Source organism: Gadus morhua, chromosome 2 (assembly GCF_902167405.1).
Source record: "Gadus morhua chromosome 2, gadMor3.0, whole genome shotgun sequence".
NCBI lineage: Eukaryota > Metazoa > Chordata > Actinopteri > Gadiformes > Gadidae > Gadus > Gadus morhua.
In genome coordinates this window covers 9,860,008-9,878,700 of record NC_044049.1, presented here as the reverse complement: position 1 = coordinate 9,878,700, position 18,693 = coordinate 9,860,008, and the positions used below count along the sequence as shown (strand labels likewise).

Below are 18,693 nucleotides of genomic sequence, written 5' to 3'. Positions count from 1 at the left end.
GGATGATATCTTAAGAAATAGAATACAAATGAATTCGGGTTATGTAAAGGTGTGATAATAGGCTATGTTTCCTATAATGATGCAATTTCTATGTTGCATGTTCCAAGCATGACCCCCGTTTCTTGTTTATTTCTCCCCACGTTCGGAAACAGACGTGTGCCTGTGCAGTGTGTCTATTTTGCAGCCTAAATGCCTATGCTGCTGTGGCGCACCTCCTCCTCCTCCGCCTCCTCCTCCGCCTCCTCTTGCTCCAGACGGATTCCGCCTCTGGTAGGCTATGGTCATAATAAGGACGTCACTATCCGTTAAGACTGCCGCTGCTACAACTGAGCTAAGTGCGCAGGTTTAAACATGGTTACGCTACGAAAACAAATCGCACCATGCCTGTGGACAACGTAGGGATTCCGCGATCATCTCGCTGTTAGAGACGGGATCTGCGACTTATTGAGAATACAAAGATAGCGTTCATTGCCTAAGGAAGGGGGACTTCATCTCCACGCACACACACACACGAGGATTTTTAAGGTATTTGCAACTGCGACACGTTGGCTATTGGCAGGAATGGGCTGCAATGTGTGTAGACTATGCGCGTCCTTACGAATTCAATGTCCGTATAGAGCTTTTGCATGAACATCGGTGCAATGATTGTGAAGTAAAAAATATTTATTTCCAGATTAATAAAAGGGTAGCCTTTAATTTCATTACTGATTTAAAGCACTTCATTTATGTGACGGAAGATCGCCCTCTCCCCGTAAGCCATGCACACGTTGCATTTGGAAGGATAATTATCGATTTATAGACTCGATAATCAATTCTACATCTGTATTGACTAACCATACAGGAATATATTTACCATGGCGGTTTGGTAAATGTAGAAAACTACTGCTACGCACTTTCTGCTGTCTTTCGTGTTGCCTTTCACACGGGACACGCCCACTTCTGAGCAATGAGTGCGTGTGTGAGTGTGTGTTAGATATCTGTGACTGTCTTTTAGCTATATTTCGAGACTACCTTCTATGCTTTAACCTGCAATACATAGACGAGGAGGAGTGATGTACACAGTAAATTGCAATAATCCGCCAAACATAGGCCCATTTAAAATTACACTGTATAAAAAGCTTTGGATGTGTTACGTCAGTGTTGTTGTGCCAACAGATGGGGGCAGTCGTTGCAATGACCGCACAGCAATGTGTGTGTGTGTGTGTGTGTGTGTGTGTGTGTGTGTGTGTGTGTGTGTGTGTGTGTGTGTGTGTGTGTGTGTGTGTGTGTGTGTGTGTGTGTGTGTGTGTGTGTGTGTGTGTCACAAAACAATGTGAGCTACCTCACATTGTTTTGTGGGCAGAAAAATAAAATCTCAACTGAATTGGTTTATTCTTCTACAAGAAAAAAAAACAATAACTAATGATATGGTACCAAATTGCTGGTATTGAAATTGCGGTGTTGCTCCGCCAGCTCTAAGAGGAAAAGCGATGTCATCATGGACAAAACTTTGACTCTGTTTTCTTGGGGCTTTTCAGGAATGCGCCCTGCACCTCAGTGGCATTCTGCTGGGTCCCCACATCACCACATCGTAGCTCCACAGAAGCATGGAGGAAACAGCAGCAGCAGCAGCAGCAGCAGCAGCAGCACCACCGCCGGCACCGCTCTCTGGTCCCACGCCCGCCGTCTCCCGGCCCCAGCCCCCGGCCAACGCCGGACCCCCCTCCCGTAGCCTGCTGGAGTGGAGGAGGAGGGTGAAGTCTGAGTACATGCGCCTTCGCCAGCTCAAGCGCCTCAAGAAGGTGGAGGAGGTCAAGGTGAGCCCGGCCTGTCCCCCTTTTCTTGGGTTGATGATGACCGGGTTAGCCGAAAGGTACCCGGTTCAATTCCAGTAATGTCTTAACCTGTAACCTGTAGGCATACAATATGCCTTACCCCCTACTTGATCCTCAAATGATATGGATCTGAATTTATGTTAATCACTTTGGATAAAAGAGTATGCCAAATATTACAATATGGTAATAGTCAGTAGTAACAGGGATATAGTCTGAATTTCAATCACTGCAAGTAAGAGACGGTTACAAAGCTTCTCATTGTTTCCTGTTCTTTATTTTTTTTCCAGGCCCTGTTTGTGTCCAACAGCAAAAAGATTGAGGAGAAGACAAACATCCTGAACGCGGAATGGTCCAAACTCAGGCTTCAGCCGATCCCTCGGTCGACTTCCAGTGGATCCCTGCCCAGCAAGAAGGTGTTTTGTCATGTCTGGCTTCCTTCATCATTGCACACTTTTGTCTCGACGAGTGTTTTATTGTGCTGGCCTGTTTGGAAGCTGCTCTGTGCGGGAAAAAAAAGAAATCCGAAGCATAGCATTACATGCAAGTCTGAGCTGCTCCAAGTGTGATGCCTCCCCCACCGACCCACAAACACACACACACACGCACGCACGCACGCACGCACACACACACACATCCACACGCACACGCACGCACACAAACCTGGTAGTAAGATATGATAGCCATTATAATTATTGATAAATACTGTTTTATACGTTTCTTCAGTTTCTTTAGTTCATTCCAGTTCGTCTCTAGATGGTGTTTTATTGTTTAAGCTCTACTTGTATGTTCTGTTGTATTCCTTTACAGCACTTTCCAAAAGAGATTTCCAAAGAAAAGTGCTCTCAGTTGCTGGCATTGTATCAACGGCATGTGTTAGCTGGTTGTGTTTCTCTGTGATGTGGGGGGGAAAAGGTATGTTATTGCTTGGAATTGTTACAGCTTTGGATTCTTCTTCTTTTGTGGTCTTTTCTCCAGTTGTGTACCGTGGAGTCTGGCTACACAGGATTCAAGACGCAGGTCACTCCCTTGCGTACCCTAACTACCGTGGCCGGGATCCCCTTCATGTACTCCTGGTCCCCTCTGCAGCATAACTATATGGTAAACAACATATGGAATATAATGGTATTGTAATAGCAATAAGAGTTGATGATGATGATGATGATGATGATGATGATGATGGTGATGAGGATGATAATGACACTTATTACTATCAAACTTAATAACACTACTTCATAATTGTTATTTATTGTTACTGTACTATTACCATAGATGTTAGCCATTAGATTGGTTATTTGAACAGAAAAAACTATATAAAGTAGAACTAGAGAGATTAAGAGATTTTAAGAGATTTAAGGATTAAATATTGAGAGTAAGATGCACAATGTAATTGAAACCATCTATTCAACTAACATTAATACATATGTTATTGGTGATTAATATAATGTGAAAGCAATAGTATCAGTATTCTAGCTGTTTAGTCAAAACATCCTCAGAAAGCCACCTGGTGTCACCAGCTACCAATAGTGAAACATTTCCAAGTCCTGCCTTCTTACTGTTTTGGTTTAACTCCAGTGATACATTTGCCGACTCATTATTTGTACCCTTTGAGTTTTGCTATTACTGCTTTGGGCAGAATTGACCTGAAATTAAATGTTCATTTTGCTTTCACTTTCGATTTATTTTCCTCCTCTGTTTCTAGCCCTGGTGCTGGCTCCAAGGGGCATTCCATTGTAGAAGAACGCTGTATTCAGTGGCGCATTCTGACTATTCACACCCAATACATTCATGTGGGTGCGTGTGACCGTGCTGTCCACAGGTAGAAGATGAGACCTTCCTCCACAACATCCCTTATATGGGCGACGAGGTGCTGGAGCAGGACGAGGCCTTCCTGGAGGAGCTCATCGACAACTACGATGGTGTCCATGGCGACAGGGGTGCGTGTTTGTGTGCCTGAACTCTCGACAACATATTGGTATCCATCCGTTCAATCTACTCGGGAGAAAACCCTGAGGAGCGGTGGTCATTTAAAATGGCCATTATGAATTGGAGATGCATTGTACATTAGGTAGAAGCAATTAAGAGGAATTCAAATTGAATTCAATCTATTAACTTCGGAGATCACACATTTGAATCGGTTGAGTGCCGAGAGCCATTCTAGCTTTATAGCATATTCGTTCTCGTGTTTTCGAAACGATTCTCCTGAAATGTGTAGCAGTGATGGTTTGTGGAGTGGAGGGCTAAGCAATGACTCACACAACCGTCATTGTTCCTGCCAAAGACTGCATTGCCTTGGAGAGAATAAAAGTAGGATGACGTCATGTCGGGGAACAGGTGATGATGGCATGAGTGGGCACTCGTTGCGGTGTATTTCCCAGAAGGGGGGTTCATCAACGATGAGATCTTCAAGGAGCTGGTGGAGGCGCTGAGCCAGTACCCCGACCTGGAGGAGGAAGAGGAGGAGGCGGGGGAGGAGGAGGAGCAGCCGATGACGACGACGACGGCGGCGGAGGAGGAGGAGGGGGCGGCCGTGAAGAAAGAGGAGGAGGAGAGGGCTCTGGGGAGGAGCTCGGTGGAGGAGGCGGCGGCCGTGGTGGTGGTGGTGAAGAAGGAGGAGGAGAGGGCTCTGAGGAGGACCTCAGCCGAGGGCTCGGAGGAGACCAAGACGGTGCCCTTCTTCACCACCACCTTCGTCCGGAGGAAGAGGAGGAGCATTGCAGAAGGTGATTTTTTTTGGTTTTTGGTTTTGAAGCCAGACGCTTTGTTTAATTTTTTTTTAACTGGGGTGAATGAACAGAGGCTAGTGAGTGCTGTGTGCCCGTGTGCAATCGCTGTCCTACATTGGACACTGTATGAGCCAAGCAAGTAGGTCACTGTCTACACAAAGTGGGCTCTGTTCACTTACACACTGCACACAGGTGGCAGCAGCAGGTTACCCTGCGACTGCAGCCCTCCCGCCAGTGGGATTGTTTACTTTGAAATGGACGCCGTGTCCCGTGTGCGTGGGAGAACCCGTTTGTCCGTGACACCGATACTGCCCGGCTCTTATGACCGAATCTAACCAGGCAACTCTGCCGAGCTGTACGGAAAAACAACAGAGGTTGCAAGCTTATGAATTTGCCTCACGTCAACTTTGACACACAAGTCATCTTCTACTCTGAGGAAAGGATTCGGAGAGAATTGTATCTTTAGACATACACAGGTAGTCAATAAACAAGAGAGTTTGAATGGTATCCCTACAACAACATTAGAATATCAAAAAAATGTATTATAATTATTGCTGACCTGAACGACCTGAAATGAAATTATACTTTTATTTTCACTTTCTATTTTTCCATGTTCAATAACTTAGACTAACTAAAATGTCTTTCGGAGAAAGTTGGTATTTAAAACAAAACTGTAGCGATACAACTGCCCACCGTCATGTTATCAAAGTCAACCTTTAGTCAAGTACCGCAGTGCAAGTAAGGATTGGCTTGGAGTGCAGACTGCTAGATGCATGATCAATACGTGTAACAGTTAGAGATAATTATAGGTCTATGGATGTCGTTTACCACTATGGATGCAATAAGAGGATTGCATGTGCAAAACTAAAAAAGCATCATTGAGATGGGCAAAAAAACACAACGAACAATCACGTTCAATGTAAAAGGACCTATAGACCTATCATTTACAGACTCAATTACGAAACACAATTCATAGATCTATCTAAGAACCTCATCATTTGACACTTGGTGATTGATTCCATCATTTTGGAAGTACTTACTGGAAACCTTGCACAATAACGTGAACACAGACCAATAAAGGCCACAATAGTCGTTGGAGAGGGAGGGGTGAAGAGAGGTTATTCAGTCGGCTGCAATCTGCAACCTCACCGCTAGTTTTCACCTCAACATTACCCACTAAACCTTTAAGGATTATTCTAACATTATTTTTATTATTCGTTATTAGCATAAGTATGTTGTATTATTATTCATATTTACATATTTTATAAACATTTTAAAATATGTATTTACACATTAATACTTAGTATATGTATTTATTACATTTTTCTTCTTGTCTCCCAATCGTCTGAAGTGAGGGACGCATCGTGCACCAAGAAGATCCCCCACGACAAGATATTCACCGCCATCGCCTCTATGTTCCCTTACAAAGGCACCATGGAGGAGCTGAAGGAAAAGTAAGAGGAGAGCCCGGCCTCCACAATAGTGAACCCAGTGGGGTTGCCTAGCGTTCACCATGGCGACGCAGGGACAGTAATAATGGCCGCTTCCTTCTCATGCTCTCTGAAAGAGTAAAAAAGAAAGAAGCAGTTCCATCAGCATTTGAAAGAGCCTCACACACTCAGGGAGATTAAAAGAACCTTTTAAAAAGAAATCGACACAAAACTAAAGTTGAGACAGGAATTCACAGTTAGATGAAGTCTCTCATAGGTGCGGTTTTACCTCTTTCAAGTTGTTGTTGTTGGTTGCTACAGTGTTTCTATGCGTGGATGTTGTCTAGTATATCTTCCTTTTGTCTCCTCCAACCTGTGCAGATACAAAGACCTCCTGGAGCCGGCCAGCCCGGTGAAGCTGCCCCCCCTGTGCACCCCCAACATAGACGGGCCCTTCGCCAAGTCTGTGCAGCGGGAACAGTCGCTGCATTCGTTCCACACCCTCTTCTGCAGACGCTGCTTCAAATATGACTGTTTCCTTCACCGTAATACTCCTTCCCTATTACTATTAATAGCAGACTTTTGATTCAAATAGATTTATTTCAGGCATCTTTGCTCAAGGTTGCATTAAGGTAGACGGGACATTGGGATTCAAAACAGCACTTGCGTCCGGAAGTCAAACAGCCAGCTGTTGATGCATGTTAGCGCAGCATGTTAGCGCTGTGTGCAGTATTGAATTGTTCCGTCTGTCCTTCTTTTCCATCTCCCAAGCGTTCCATGCGTCCCCCAATGTTTACAAGAGGAAGAATAAGGAGATACGCATCGAGACCGAGCCATGTGGCGCCGACTGCTTTCTTCTGCAGGCATGTTTGGTTCAGCACTCTCCGCCTCTTCAACCCGTCATTCCTTGACCCTCTTTACCATTTTCTATTATTTTATAGGCATCAGGGATGCCAACTTCTTTGGTACACTGTGGACATTGGGCTCTGAACCCAGAGCCTTTTGGCAGCGATTCAACACCCTGAACTCTAGATCTATCTAGTAACCAATAGATCTACCTCAATGGTTTTCCTCCCCTACCATCCCCCCTCTCATTTATCGTAAAATAAATGACGTACAATTTGTTTTACACTTATCTCTTACATTACTGTACAATCTATTTATCCTGCGTAGCCACAGTGGGAGTTCAGAGCACTACCACTGGTAGTAATAAATCAACACTCTATTGTTGATTTATTAACAACTATTTCCCCACCTCTCTCTCTCTCTCTCTTTCGTCATGTAACGGTTGTCCTGTGGTGTGGGGGCCGCTCTGCTTCAGAAAGGGGCGAAGGAGTTTGCAGATCAGTACATGCTTCGCTCCCAGAGGTCCCGGAGGCGGAGGAAGCAGCCGCGACCGCCCAGCCTCAGCTGTCCCGGGCCGTCAGGGTCCCTGGAGGAGGTCAAGGACGGGGACAGCGACCACGAGAACACCTCCTCCTCAGGTAGTCAGTCGGACTGGCACTCCATTAGATGAAAAGTATAAAACACGCAATGGCAACAGTTTTACATTGATGAGGCAATACGAAGGAAATATATTGTGTTCATTTGTTACCTGATCTGTATTGTCTCTCACGATGAGCAGAAATAATTATGCACTTCAAGACAAAAGCAGCGACAAACGGAAGCCGAACGCGCGCGCACACACGCGCGCGCGCGCACACACGCGCGCGCGCGCGCACACACCGCACGTCAAGGCAAAGGCAGCGACACGCTCGTCGAGGTAAGACGTTATGCTTTTAAACATAACGGCTCCGCCATCGACATGCGCGCAGGTAATAACACACATGCACCCGCACACACCGCAGCGACAATCGCCCAGGTAAGACGTTATGTTTAAACATAACGGCTCCACCGTCGACAAACTCTCCCAGGTAAGACGTTCTGTCTATAGACTGTAGAAATTGCGATAAAAGAAGGGAAGAGAAAATTTCTCACCTCAACAATCAACGGTGGGTCATTCATTTTGTCATATAAAAACCGTCAAATTCAAACATCGCGCCGACCGGCATATCAACACACAAGTCACGTGATCTTAAAGAGTACGATCTTAAAAAGTGTCCCTTTAACACAACAAAAACATGTCAATAACCCAGTATGGTGAAATGTGTCTAGAGTCCACCAAAAGACTACACTTTGTTGCTCAAACTTAATATTACCCTCCTCCTTGAGCCTCCCGAAATGTCTTGCGATATTGATACCCCCCTTCCCCCCTGCGGACTGTTTTAGTTGTTTTATTTTCTTATGTTTTGTGTGTAGGCTCGCTATGTGTGACTGTAGGCTACTGGTGCCTGTCCTGGCCAGGACACTGGAAGAGATCTTTAATCTTAATGATGATTATTATTTTCAATATTTTTTTTACATTATCTACTGGGGTTTCTACATTATTGCTATTTAATTACAACTAGAGGTTGAGCGCTCACAATGCGTGCGAAAACTCTAGTTATTACAAAAGGTTAAGGATTTTTTATGTCTTGGCAATGACAACTATATTAATGGCATTAAAATACAAATATAAATACCGTAGCAGTATTCTGCTTTTTAGTTAGACTAAATGGAGAGTCATATGCTGTTGATCCTACTGGATTACCCTGTATAATTGTCATGACATGTGGTCATATCGCAACATGGCAACATGACATGTCACAACATGTCATGACAACAATGCTGGGTCAATGGTGATATCATTCCATCGTACCTGGTTATCTCTGGTTATAAATACATTTTGCTCATTTTCACTTACGCCTTTATTTGTACTACAAACACTGACTTGGCAATAAGCATGTGTCCTTTGATCTTAGGGTTCAGTCGGTGTTTGATTAAGGCATCATTTTTCTAAACTCACCTGCAAACACGGCTCTCTATAGCCGTGTGGAACTGACTGCAGTTACTATAGTAACTGTTTCCGACTGCAGCGCATAAGATATTTTGTGAAACCGAGAGTGAGCGAGAAACAGACATCTGTAATAACTTATCCTATAGCTTGCCTCTTGTTACCAGCAGCGTCTCAAACGCGCAGCCCACATGCAGTCTTTTGTGTTGACATTCAGGTTGAGAGAAGAAGATAGAGGGACACGAGACCTCTCTACTCACTGTTTATCCTCCCTCTGCTCCTCCTGTTTCCTGTACTTCCTTATCTTTACTCCAAGTCCCCCCAGAGCCCCCTCACCTTGGGAAAAACCCCAAACCCTTTGCCAGGCGGTGACTCAGCAAGCAGTATTAAAAATAAAAGAATAGAAAAAACACACTGATGACCAAACAGAAAGGCATTCCCGGCAAAGCTGAAGCATGGGCCCACAAAAATGCCGCATTCAGGCCGTTGCCAAGTAACATTAGGGCTATTGGTGTTGTGCAGTGGGCGTACACTCAGGGTTTCAAATATCCAGCAAGGCTAACTTGGATCCATATTGTGTGTGTGTGTGTGTGTGTGTGTCTTTTTGTGTGTTTGTGTGTGTGTGAGTGCATGTCTGTGTTTATGTGTGCATGGGTTTGTGTGCGTTTACGTGGACAAAAACGTGGACGTTTATGTGAATATGTGTGTTTGTGTGTGTGGGCAATGCATGCATGTGGTACTGTGTGTGGGCGTGTGTGTGTGTGCATGGATTGTGTGTGTGTGTGTGTGTGTGTGTGTGTGTGTTTGTGTGTGTTACAGAAGAGCACTCGCGCTGCCAGACCCCGACCAAGCTGCGGCCGGTGGAGGAGGAGCTAGTGGGGCCCCCAACGGAGGAGGACCCCTGGACCGGGGCCGAGGAGTCTCTCTTCAGGGTGCTGCACGGCACCTACTACAACAACTTCTGCTCCATTGCACGCCTCATCGGATCCAAGAACTGTAAACAGGTGCGTTGATGCAGCCATGCATCGTTGGCTGTACTTTATAGTTATTATTATTGGCTGTCAAGCAACGAAGTTGCGAGACAACGTATTGTTTTCGTACTGTTTCTTATTATTATTTTACCTCCATGGGAGTCAATGGCAGCCCATAGAACGCCTTGGTGAAGAGTTGTGATGGATGATATGAATTTGGCACACTGCTTCAGGACAGTCCCATTAGCCCATCAAGCAAATTTGAGGTCGCTAGCTCATCAGCTCTAGCGCCACCAACAGGTCAAAGTTGGACATGCATTCATGTTTATAACTTCCGACCCATTGATCCAATATTCACAAACAAGGTAACATTGGAATCCTTGAACCAAGCCGAGTTCAACGCACCCTATGACGTCATTTTGCGCCATGATGAATTTTCCGTCATCTTGGTGTATGAACAAAACCTTCAAAATGATACTCCTATCACACATTTTGTCCAATCATCTCGAAACGTAGCACACATGATCTTCAGCCCATGCTTGATATAAAACAATGAAATATTTTTCAAATTCAGAACCCATTGGCCGCGGCAAAGCCGCCAAACAGGAAGTAAGCCGATTTCTCAGCAGCCCTTTGACATATCATAACTAAACTTGGTACAGAGACCCATGACCTCCTCAATGAATTTGGTGAGCGCTGACCTCTAGGGGGTGCTATAATTAACAAAGAAATCTTTTAACTCCTCTCTCGTCACATAAGTATATTTCAAACTTATTTTCAATGTTTGGTGATACTGTCAGACCCCCCCGTATAGCTAATAAAATATTTCCCATGGCAAAATCAGAAATGCCATGTTGAAAGTTCTCAATATCAACATTACATATCCACAGGCCACAAATTATGTCCAATCATCATGAAACTTACCCTATATGATCTTCAGATCAAGCCGAACAAATCTGCCAAACAGCATTTTCTAATTCAAAACCATTTGGCCTTGACAGCCAATCAAACAGGAACTAAGCCTGTTCTCAGCAATTCTTTAACATATCATAGCCAAACTTACTAGATTATGTCCAATCAACATGAAACTTGCCATATTTCATCTTCAGACCAAGCCGAAAAAATATGCCAAACAGCTTTTTCTAATTCCAAACAGTTTAGCCGTGACAGCCAATCAAACTTGACGGCAAAGCCGCCTAACAGGAAGTAAGCCTGTTCTCAGCAACTCTTTAACATATTATAGCTAAACTTGCTACATAGACTCATGATATCATTCTGGGGACAGCCAAACAATTTGGTGACCTTTGACCTCAGGGGGACGTCAAACAACAATGACTTTATTTACCATTCCGCCCACTTATAATATAAACTGCAATTCTTACTGGATTAGATGCGTTAATGAACCACCTCCAGAACGGTAATTGGCAACATTGTGACTCTGTTAGGGATATTGTTCCGAATACCCCTATGCATTTGGTAAACATTGGCGCGTACTCGCATAATGCTGTGGTTCATTCCGACAGCCGTCGTTATTACCGACTACCGAGACGGTCATCATGTAGCCGCCCATTCCACCAGCCGTCGTTATTACCGAATACCGAGATGGGCGTCTTGAAGCCACCTAGCCGATTACGTCCGTCAGGCAGAATTAGTTTACCGATTACCGAGACGTTCGTCATGCGCCCTTACCACTAGGAAGGGTAATTTTTCCATTTTGTCTACATTTACGCGTACTTGCATAATGCTGTACTTCATCCCACCTGACGTCATTATTACCGATTACCGAGACGGTCATAATGTAGCCACCTAGCTGATTACCTCCGTCCGAAAGAAGAAGTTTACCGATTACCGAGAAGGTCGTCATGTAGCCAACCAGCCGATTACGTCCGTCCGGTAGAGTTAGTTTACCGATTACCGAGACGGTCGTCATGTAGCCACCCAGCCGATTACGTCCGTCTGGCAGAATTAGCTTATCGAGTCCCATTATGCTTGACACCCACATTGCTGCATGCAGCTATATTTGATAGTTGAATTTCATATTTTGAGTGGACCACAGTTCACTGACTTTTTTCAATCATTTACAACTAATGGACTTTATGTATACCCAACCCAGTCTCACGGAAATACGTGACACTGTCACGTCACGTAATTTAATCTATTCATTCGTGATCTGGGACACGTAATTTATTTTTTTTCGTGCTAAAAGCACAAAGTAGATACGGGTGGCCAAAAGCTGTCATATTGGTTGAAATTTGTGCTTTTGGCACGAAAAAAAATATATATTCAATTACGTGTCCCAGATAACGAATGAATAGATTAAATGACGTGACAGTGTCACGTATTAGTATATCAATATTAGTATTGATATAGTATCTTTTTAACTTTAATAAACATATTTGAATTGACGTCCATGCAACCACTTGCCTAAGCATCTAGTGTCCATCAGAGGAAGGCCATCCCCAGAGAGCATGATGTTATCTAAAGGGATGAACTGTGGCGTTCTGTCTTCCAGGTCTATGAATTTGCGGTGAAAGAGGTCCTGATCCATCGGGTGCCGGTGCAGGATGGAGGAATCTCTCCGCAAAAGAAGAAGAGGAAGCACAGGCAAGCCAGACACAGCCGTCCCCAACCCCTTTATCTCTCTGACCTTTACGCGCCTTTAAACCGTCCCTTTAACCCAGGGGTTCTCAAAGTTTTGACAACTGAGGGACAATTTAGGAACCCAAAATTTGACTGAGGGCCGCCAAAGGAAAAAAAAAATGGGCGGAAAACGCCGTCAGCATCCGTTGAGGTCAAGTGAGGTCTAAATCACGAAACTGAGGTTCAGCCTTTCAAAGTAATGTACAGTCGGATTAAAACTAACAAATGTAAAAGGATTTAATTGAAAGCTAGAGAGAGTCGACTTTTCTCTTTATATTTATTTATATTTGTTTAAATTAATATTAATATAATAATAAAAATATACATATATATTTTTTTTTTATAACTTACATAATTATGTATGTCATTGCGGGCCGCCAGGAAGGATTCCGCGGGCCGCCATTGGCCCGCGTGCCGCACTTTGAGAACCAATGCTTTAACCAGTCAACTTTTCATTCGTCATTTGTTCATTCATGAAAAAAATGCAAATTTTAGGCACAGTATTTTTTATATAGCACCTTTCATACACGAGGCAGACTCAAATTCAACTTTTACCAGCATCAGAATCATTTTATCGCATTGATCCACCGGTTATGAACTCTCCCTCTCTGGCTACAATTAATGCTGTCTTCTATTTCCCTATCTCATAGGTTATGGGCAAAGATTCAGCTGAAGAAAGGTGCGTTGAACCACCCAGATAATGTGTATGATCCCCATTACCTTGTTCCTGTTTAAAATGCATTGCAGCTCAGTGCAGCACAATGTCTCATCACATTGTTCTCCACCTTCCCCCAGACAACTCCTCCAACCAGGTGTACAACTACCAACCTTGTGACCATCCGGACCACCCCTGTGACAGCTCATGTCCGTGCGTGATGACGCAGAACTTCTGCGAAAAGTTCTGCCGCTGTGAGACAGAGTGTGAGTCCTCGCTTACGAAGCCAGTGCTTTCATCCCGTTCAGAGAGATCTCGTTATTCAGCAGTTCTTACTTATGAGACATCTTGCCCGCAGGTAGACTGCAATAGTCCAACAACCTAACCAACTCTAGCCAGTCACGCCGCCCACTTTACCTGCATTGATGCTTTTATATGGATGCGTCACATGCTGTTATGAAAGCATCATCTATTCTTGACCACATGCAAGGGTCCACATTGCGCACAAACATACAGACCCACAGACACACACACATACACACACAAATAGGGCAAGAGACTTTAGGTGCTTGGGTGTTTGACTCCCAGCCACTCGGTTCAATGCCCAATCTCTACCTGTTGGCTTCATAGCGCAAGATGCACAACCCCTTTCTGCTCTTTAATGACATGGATCTGAATTCACGGTCAGTCACTTTCATTGAAAGTAACTAGTAGCTTTGCGTATATGCACGCACACACCAACACAAGCAGGCGCAGACCTACTGTCTTTCAGTGGTAGCTCTCTTTCGCCATCCCATAATAGAGCAGAGGATGGGCCGAGCGTAACCCAATCCTGCTGTGCCTCTGGCACGGGTCACTGGAGACACTGTCCTCTGGCAGTGGGAGCGAGAACGGTGGGCGGGTGACTGTTGTTTAACACAAGGGGTGTGTGTCTGTTTCTAGTGCCCGTAATGCATTCGTCGCATGGATGCAGGAAAAATCCACAAGGCATTATTTTCAACCACAAAGGGGGGGGGGGGGGGGGCTGTGGCGCGTTACTCATCCGAGTCGCTTGGCTCGGAGAGAAATGGAATGCCTTTTTTTTTCTTCTTTTCCTTTGAAAGTGTTTGTAGTCCTCCGCCACTTTTCCCGTCTTGTACCTCCCAGCACTTGCCTCTTCCCGTAGCTGAGAACAACTAGAGCCAAACAGGGAGTGTCCCACATCTTCTGCGTGTGTGTTAGTGTCAGCGTGCGTGTACTCTGGAGCGTCATCCAAAGGGATTTGACAGAGGGGGGCTGAGAATATGAGATACAACAGCATCTCCACCATTGACATGAAAATACATGGACGGATGGTTTACATTGAAATCAAACAGACACAGAAATCCCTGACGCATGCTTGGGGGGGGGGGGGGGGGGTTATTGACATAAAAAGGAAAACCGCAAATCAACTAAATCCCTGTGTTTGTTTTTATGGGACGATGCTCCCCCAAAGTGACTCTATACTACCCGGACACTTTTCGCAATATTTGTTGCGTAACTCTCCTCTGTATCTGCCCAGTGGGTGTTGTTCCTGCACTCTGCAGAGCTGTAATTCTGCATATCTGCCAGCAGAGAGCGCTTGATTAATGAGCCCACTGCATCAGTGGCCGGCTGCTAGGCATTCACAAAGAAGCTGCACATTCAGTTAGACATGGTCATTTTTCAACTCGCCTTATTATAGCTTATTGCTTATTTCGTGTTTAGTTTTACAACAGACAACGTAATACCACTATTGAGCTTTCTCTCTCTCTTTCTCTCTCTCCCTCTCTCTCTCTCTCTCTCTCTCTCTCCCTCTCCCTCTCTCTCTCTCTCTCTCTCTCTCTCTCTCTCTCTCTCTCTCTCTCTCTCTCTCTCTTTCTTTCTCCTCTCTTTCTTTCTCTTCTCTTCTCTTCTCTTGTCTTCTCTTCTCCTCTCTTCTCTTCTCTTCTCTTCTCTCCTCTTGTCTTCTCTTCTCTTCTCTTCTCTTCTCTTCTCTTCTCTTCTCTTCTCTTCTCTTCTCTTCTCTTCTCTTCTCTTCTCTCCTCTTGTCTTCTCTTCTCTTCTCTTCTCTTCTCTTCTCTTCTCTTCTCTTCTCTCCTCTTGTCTTCTCTTCTCCTCTCTTCTCTTCTCTTCTCTTCTCTCCTCTTGTCTTCTCTTCTCCTCTCTTCTCTTCTCTTCTCTTCTCTCCTCTTGTCTTCTCTTCTCTTCTCTTCTCTTCTCTTCTCTTCTCTTCTCTTCTCCTCTCTCCCGACCGACCCATAACCACACAGGCCAGAACCGTTTCCCGGGCTGCCGGTGCAAGACGCAGTGCAACACCAAACAGTGCCCGTGCTACCTGGCAGTGAGGGAGTGCGACCCGGACCTGTGCATGACCTGTGGCGCCGCCGACCACTGGGACAGCAAGGTGGTGTCCTGCAAGAACTGCAGCATCCAGCGAGGCCTGAAGAAGGTAGCGCAGGCACACACACACACACACACACACACACACACACACACACACACACACACACACACACACACACACACACACACACGCGCACACAGCTATTCTATGTATAACTGAGATTAGAGTAGATAGAATTGGATGAGAGTAGGATCAATTAGATTACGGTAGAATAGAAAGATAGTTCATAAAATTGGATTCCAATTGGATTCAATTGGATTGGATACGATTAGATGCAATACAAAGATTTGTACATGCCAGATCTCTTATACATCAGCCATAACCATTTGTTCATGTCTCTGTTTTCATCTGGTGTAAACACACAGTTTCTGATAATCAATATGTGTATCATACACGGTATGTTCAAAAATAATTCCAGTTTTGCACTCATGGTTTAGTCTTCTTCAGCTGTGCTTGTACTTAGATCTTGTACACATTATTCATTCATGCGCATCTTCCTCAGCACCTCCTGTTGGCCCCGTCAGATGTGGCTGGGTGGGGCACCTTCATCAAGGAGTCTGTCCAGAAGAATGACTTCATCTCTGAGTACTGCGGAGAGGTCGGTCTCTTATGTATCTCAAAGTGAAAGAAATATGAAAGCATTAAAAGTGTATAGTGTTCACCAGCATTGTTCTCTCTATTAATTTCACTAAGCATTTTAAGGGCGAGGAAAATAATCTATTAATTTGTGTCTATTCACGCTAGCAAAAAACATTGAAGTTATTGAAAACCTATTATCGGTACTGCCCTACAGAGGGCGCTATAGCGTGGCATAACCCACACTACTCTGACTCAGATTGGCTTAGCCTGAAGTGTGGTTATGTTTCTGTGACACGAATTGATCACATTTCTTACAAAATTCCAATACTAACAGAATCACAATTCATATCGTATCAGCGGTCAAAAACGTTTTCCCGTCCCTTACGTGTGTGTGTGTGTGTGTGTGTGTGTATATATGTGTGTGTGTGTGTGTGTGTGTGCGCCTGTCTAGCTGATCTCCCAAGATGAAGCTGACCGACGTGGACGGATCTACGACAAATACATGTCCAGTTTCCTCTTCAATTTGAACAATGGCAAGTACACCTCACCCTCCTCATCCCAATCCCCATCCCAATCCCTCGGTTCTAGATCAATCTTTAATGCGCCTTATTCACCGAGCGGCCATCTTAGTTATAAACGATAGCTGGGTTGAACACTAGCAGATAGCTTTCAGAACAAATATGGCCGCTAGGTGAATAATTTCCTTTACCATTAATACACATTCTGTCTTTCGAGCTAGTCGTAAACTAAATATTGTGATGCATATTCTTCCCCATAGATTATGTTGTGGACGCCACCCGGAAAGGAAACAAAATACGCTTTGCGAATCACTCTGTCAACCCCAACTGTTACGCAAAAGGTGAGGTGTGGAGTTGATTGGTGGTTAGATTGAATATGAGATGTTGCTAATGTCGTTGTATTTGTAGTTGTTGTAGTTGTTGTTGTACCAGTTTTGCGTGGGCTGACAGTGTGTGTGTGTTTGTTTCACCTAGTGGTGATGGTGAACGGAGATCACCGCATCGGGATCTTTGCCAAGAGGGCTATCTTGCAGGGGGAGGAACTCTTCTTTGACTACAGGTAGGGTGAAGACCACGCTCCCTCTGATTGGTCTATTGCCTTACTAAGTGTCCTGTCTCACACGTCCTCTACCCTCTCTTTCTCTCTCTCTCTTTCTCTCTCTCCCCTCCCCCCGCCCCCACAGGTACAGCCAAGCCGACGCCCTGAAGTACGTTGGGATCGAGAGAGAGGTGGAGGGGACTTAGCATGTACCCGGTGACACCTGTCTTGCCATAGAAACATCCATCCCCTGTCCGTCATCTGGTTGGCCCCACGTTGGGGGGGGGGGGTTAGAGGGTGTCGTGGATGTCTATGATAAGACTCAGTGATGTCTCCTGACCGCCTTTCAAGTACGAAAAAGCCCTCTCACCTCCTGTAAACATTTCACACGACAATGCTACTTTAGCTTACAGCGTATTATCTTCTTAACAAAACTGTACAAACTATACAACTTCTGTGTATGCCAAGCTTACTGAAGGCATCAATTACGAATGGCATTCATATGTGATTATCATTATTATTATTATTATTATAAGTAATATAAATAATAACAATAATCAGTGTGGCTTAAAGCACCTAGAACCTTTTGCTTCGTTTCTCCAGAGCTATAATGTTACAGCTATCCGTCATATTCTCAGTGTTACTCTCAGTAGATTTGTTACTGTATTTATAATGGGTTAGAATTTCACCTCTCAAAACATAACTGCTTTTTATTATGTGCCAGATAGTACCAGTGCAAGTGCATGTTCCGTTCCTTGGTAAGGCTAACCATTAAACATGCTAGCCAATCGGTGGTGTTTCTCAGTATCATGTGATTTACCCTATTGATAGTGCAGGGTTAAACAAGGTCAGTGACTGACAGGTACCCCGTGTTTCGACCTTCTCTGTTGCTAGCTTTAACACAACTTTATAGCAAAAGCACGCTATTGTGCATATTATCGTTATAGTATCATCATGGCTCTGCAAAAAGTAGGCAAATGGACGAAAAAACCGACTGACTGAATGTAAAATGTAGTTGGTGTCGAGAGAGATCTCTTTCCTCATTAATTTCATTTGCGACATTAACCGATGCTGCTGGCCCTCTAAGCTAATTGACGTTAAATATAATCTTTGTTTATTACTGGAAATTAAGTGTACAAGATCTATATAAGTCTCTATACGTAGACTTTTGCACAGATAACCTCCCATTGAAATTATTCTAAGTGCCAAAATATTCTACTCCACCCTCAAAACAATATTGTCGTTAATCTTGGTAGTATAATTACGTTTGACATAACCAATGCTCTCTTTGGAAAACTGTATACGACCAAATAAAGTGCCCAATAAGTGAATAGTGAAAGGTTCACTATATCTGAACTATATCTGACCAATGTTCGTGTTTTCTGTTGCAGCATCTGAACTGCTTTTGTTTTCAAAGCTAAAACGATATATTGAAAAAGAATATCTGAACATAGAGAAGCAAAGCTCAATGAAATTTTATGCTACATATGTATAGTGTATGCCTATAAAAATAAATAAACTTTAACTTTATACATAACAATGTGTGTCT

At 44.2% G+C, this 18,693-nt stretch overlaps 1 protein-coding gene across 3 annotated transcripts; it reads left to right on the top strand.

Annotated features, from left to right (window-relative positions):
- Positions 1 to 248: 248 nt before the first annotated feature.
- Positions 249 to 18,684, top strand: ezh1 (enhancer of zeste 1 polycomb repressive complex 2 subunit). 3 transcript variants are annotated; one of them, XM_030376032.1, is made up of 20 exons: positions 249 to 525; positions 1,518 to 1,796; positions 2,102 to 2,227; positions 2,790 to 2,912; positions 3,631 to 3,748; positions 4,193 to 4,534; positions 5,889 to 5,991; positions 6,349 to 6,512; positions 6,739 to 6,830; positions 7,289 to 7,451; positions 9,659 to 9,843; positions 12,323 to 12,414; positions 13,101 to 13,129; positions 13,246 to 13,371; positions 15,376 to 15,554; positions 16,012 to 16,107; positions 16,540 to 16,621; positions 16,867 to 16,947; positions 17,081 to 17,165; positions 17,290 to 18,684. In XM_030376032.1, the coding sequence occupies exons 2-20, from the start codon at positions 1,587 to 1,589 to the stop codon at positions 17,348 to 17,350; spliced, it is 2,457 nt and encodes an 818-aa protein (XP_030231892.1). In that variant the 5' UTR covers positions 249 to 525; positions 1,518 to 1,586; the 3' UTR covers positions 17,351 to 18,684. The 3 variants fall into 3 exon arrangements, with proteins under 3 accessions (XP_030231892.1, XP_030231891.1, XP_030231893.1); XM_030376031.1 differs by having other exon boundaries at positions 4,190 to 4,534; XM_030376033.1 differs by lacking the exon at positions 249 to 525 and having other exon boundaries at positions 1,733 to 1,852; positions 4,190 to 4,534.
- Positions 18,685 to 18,693: the final 9 nt, after the last annotated feature.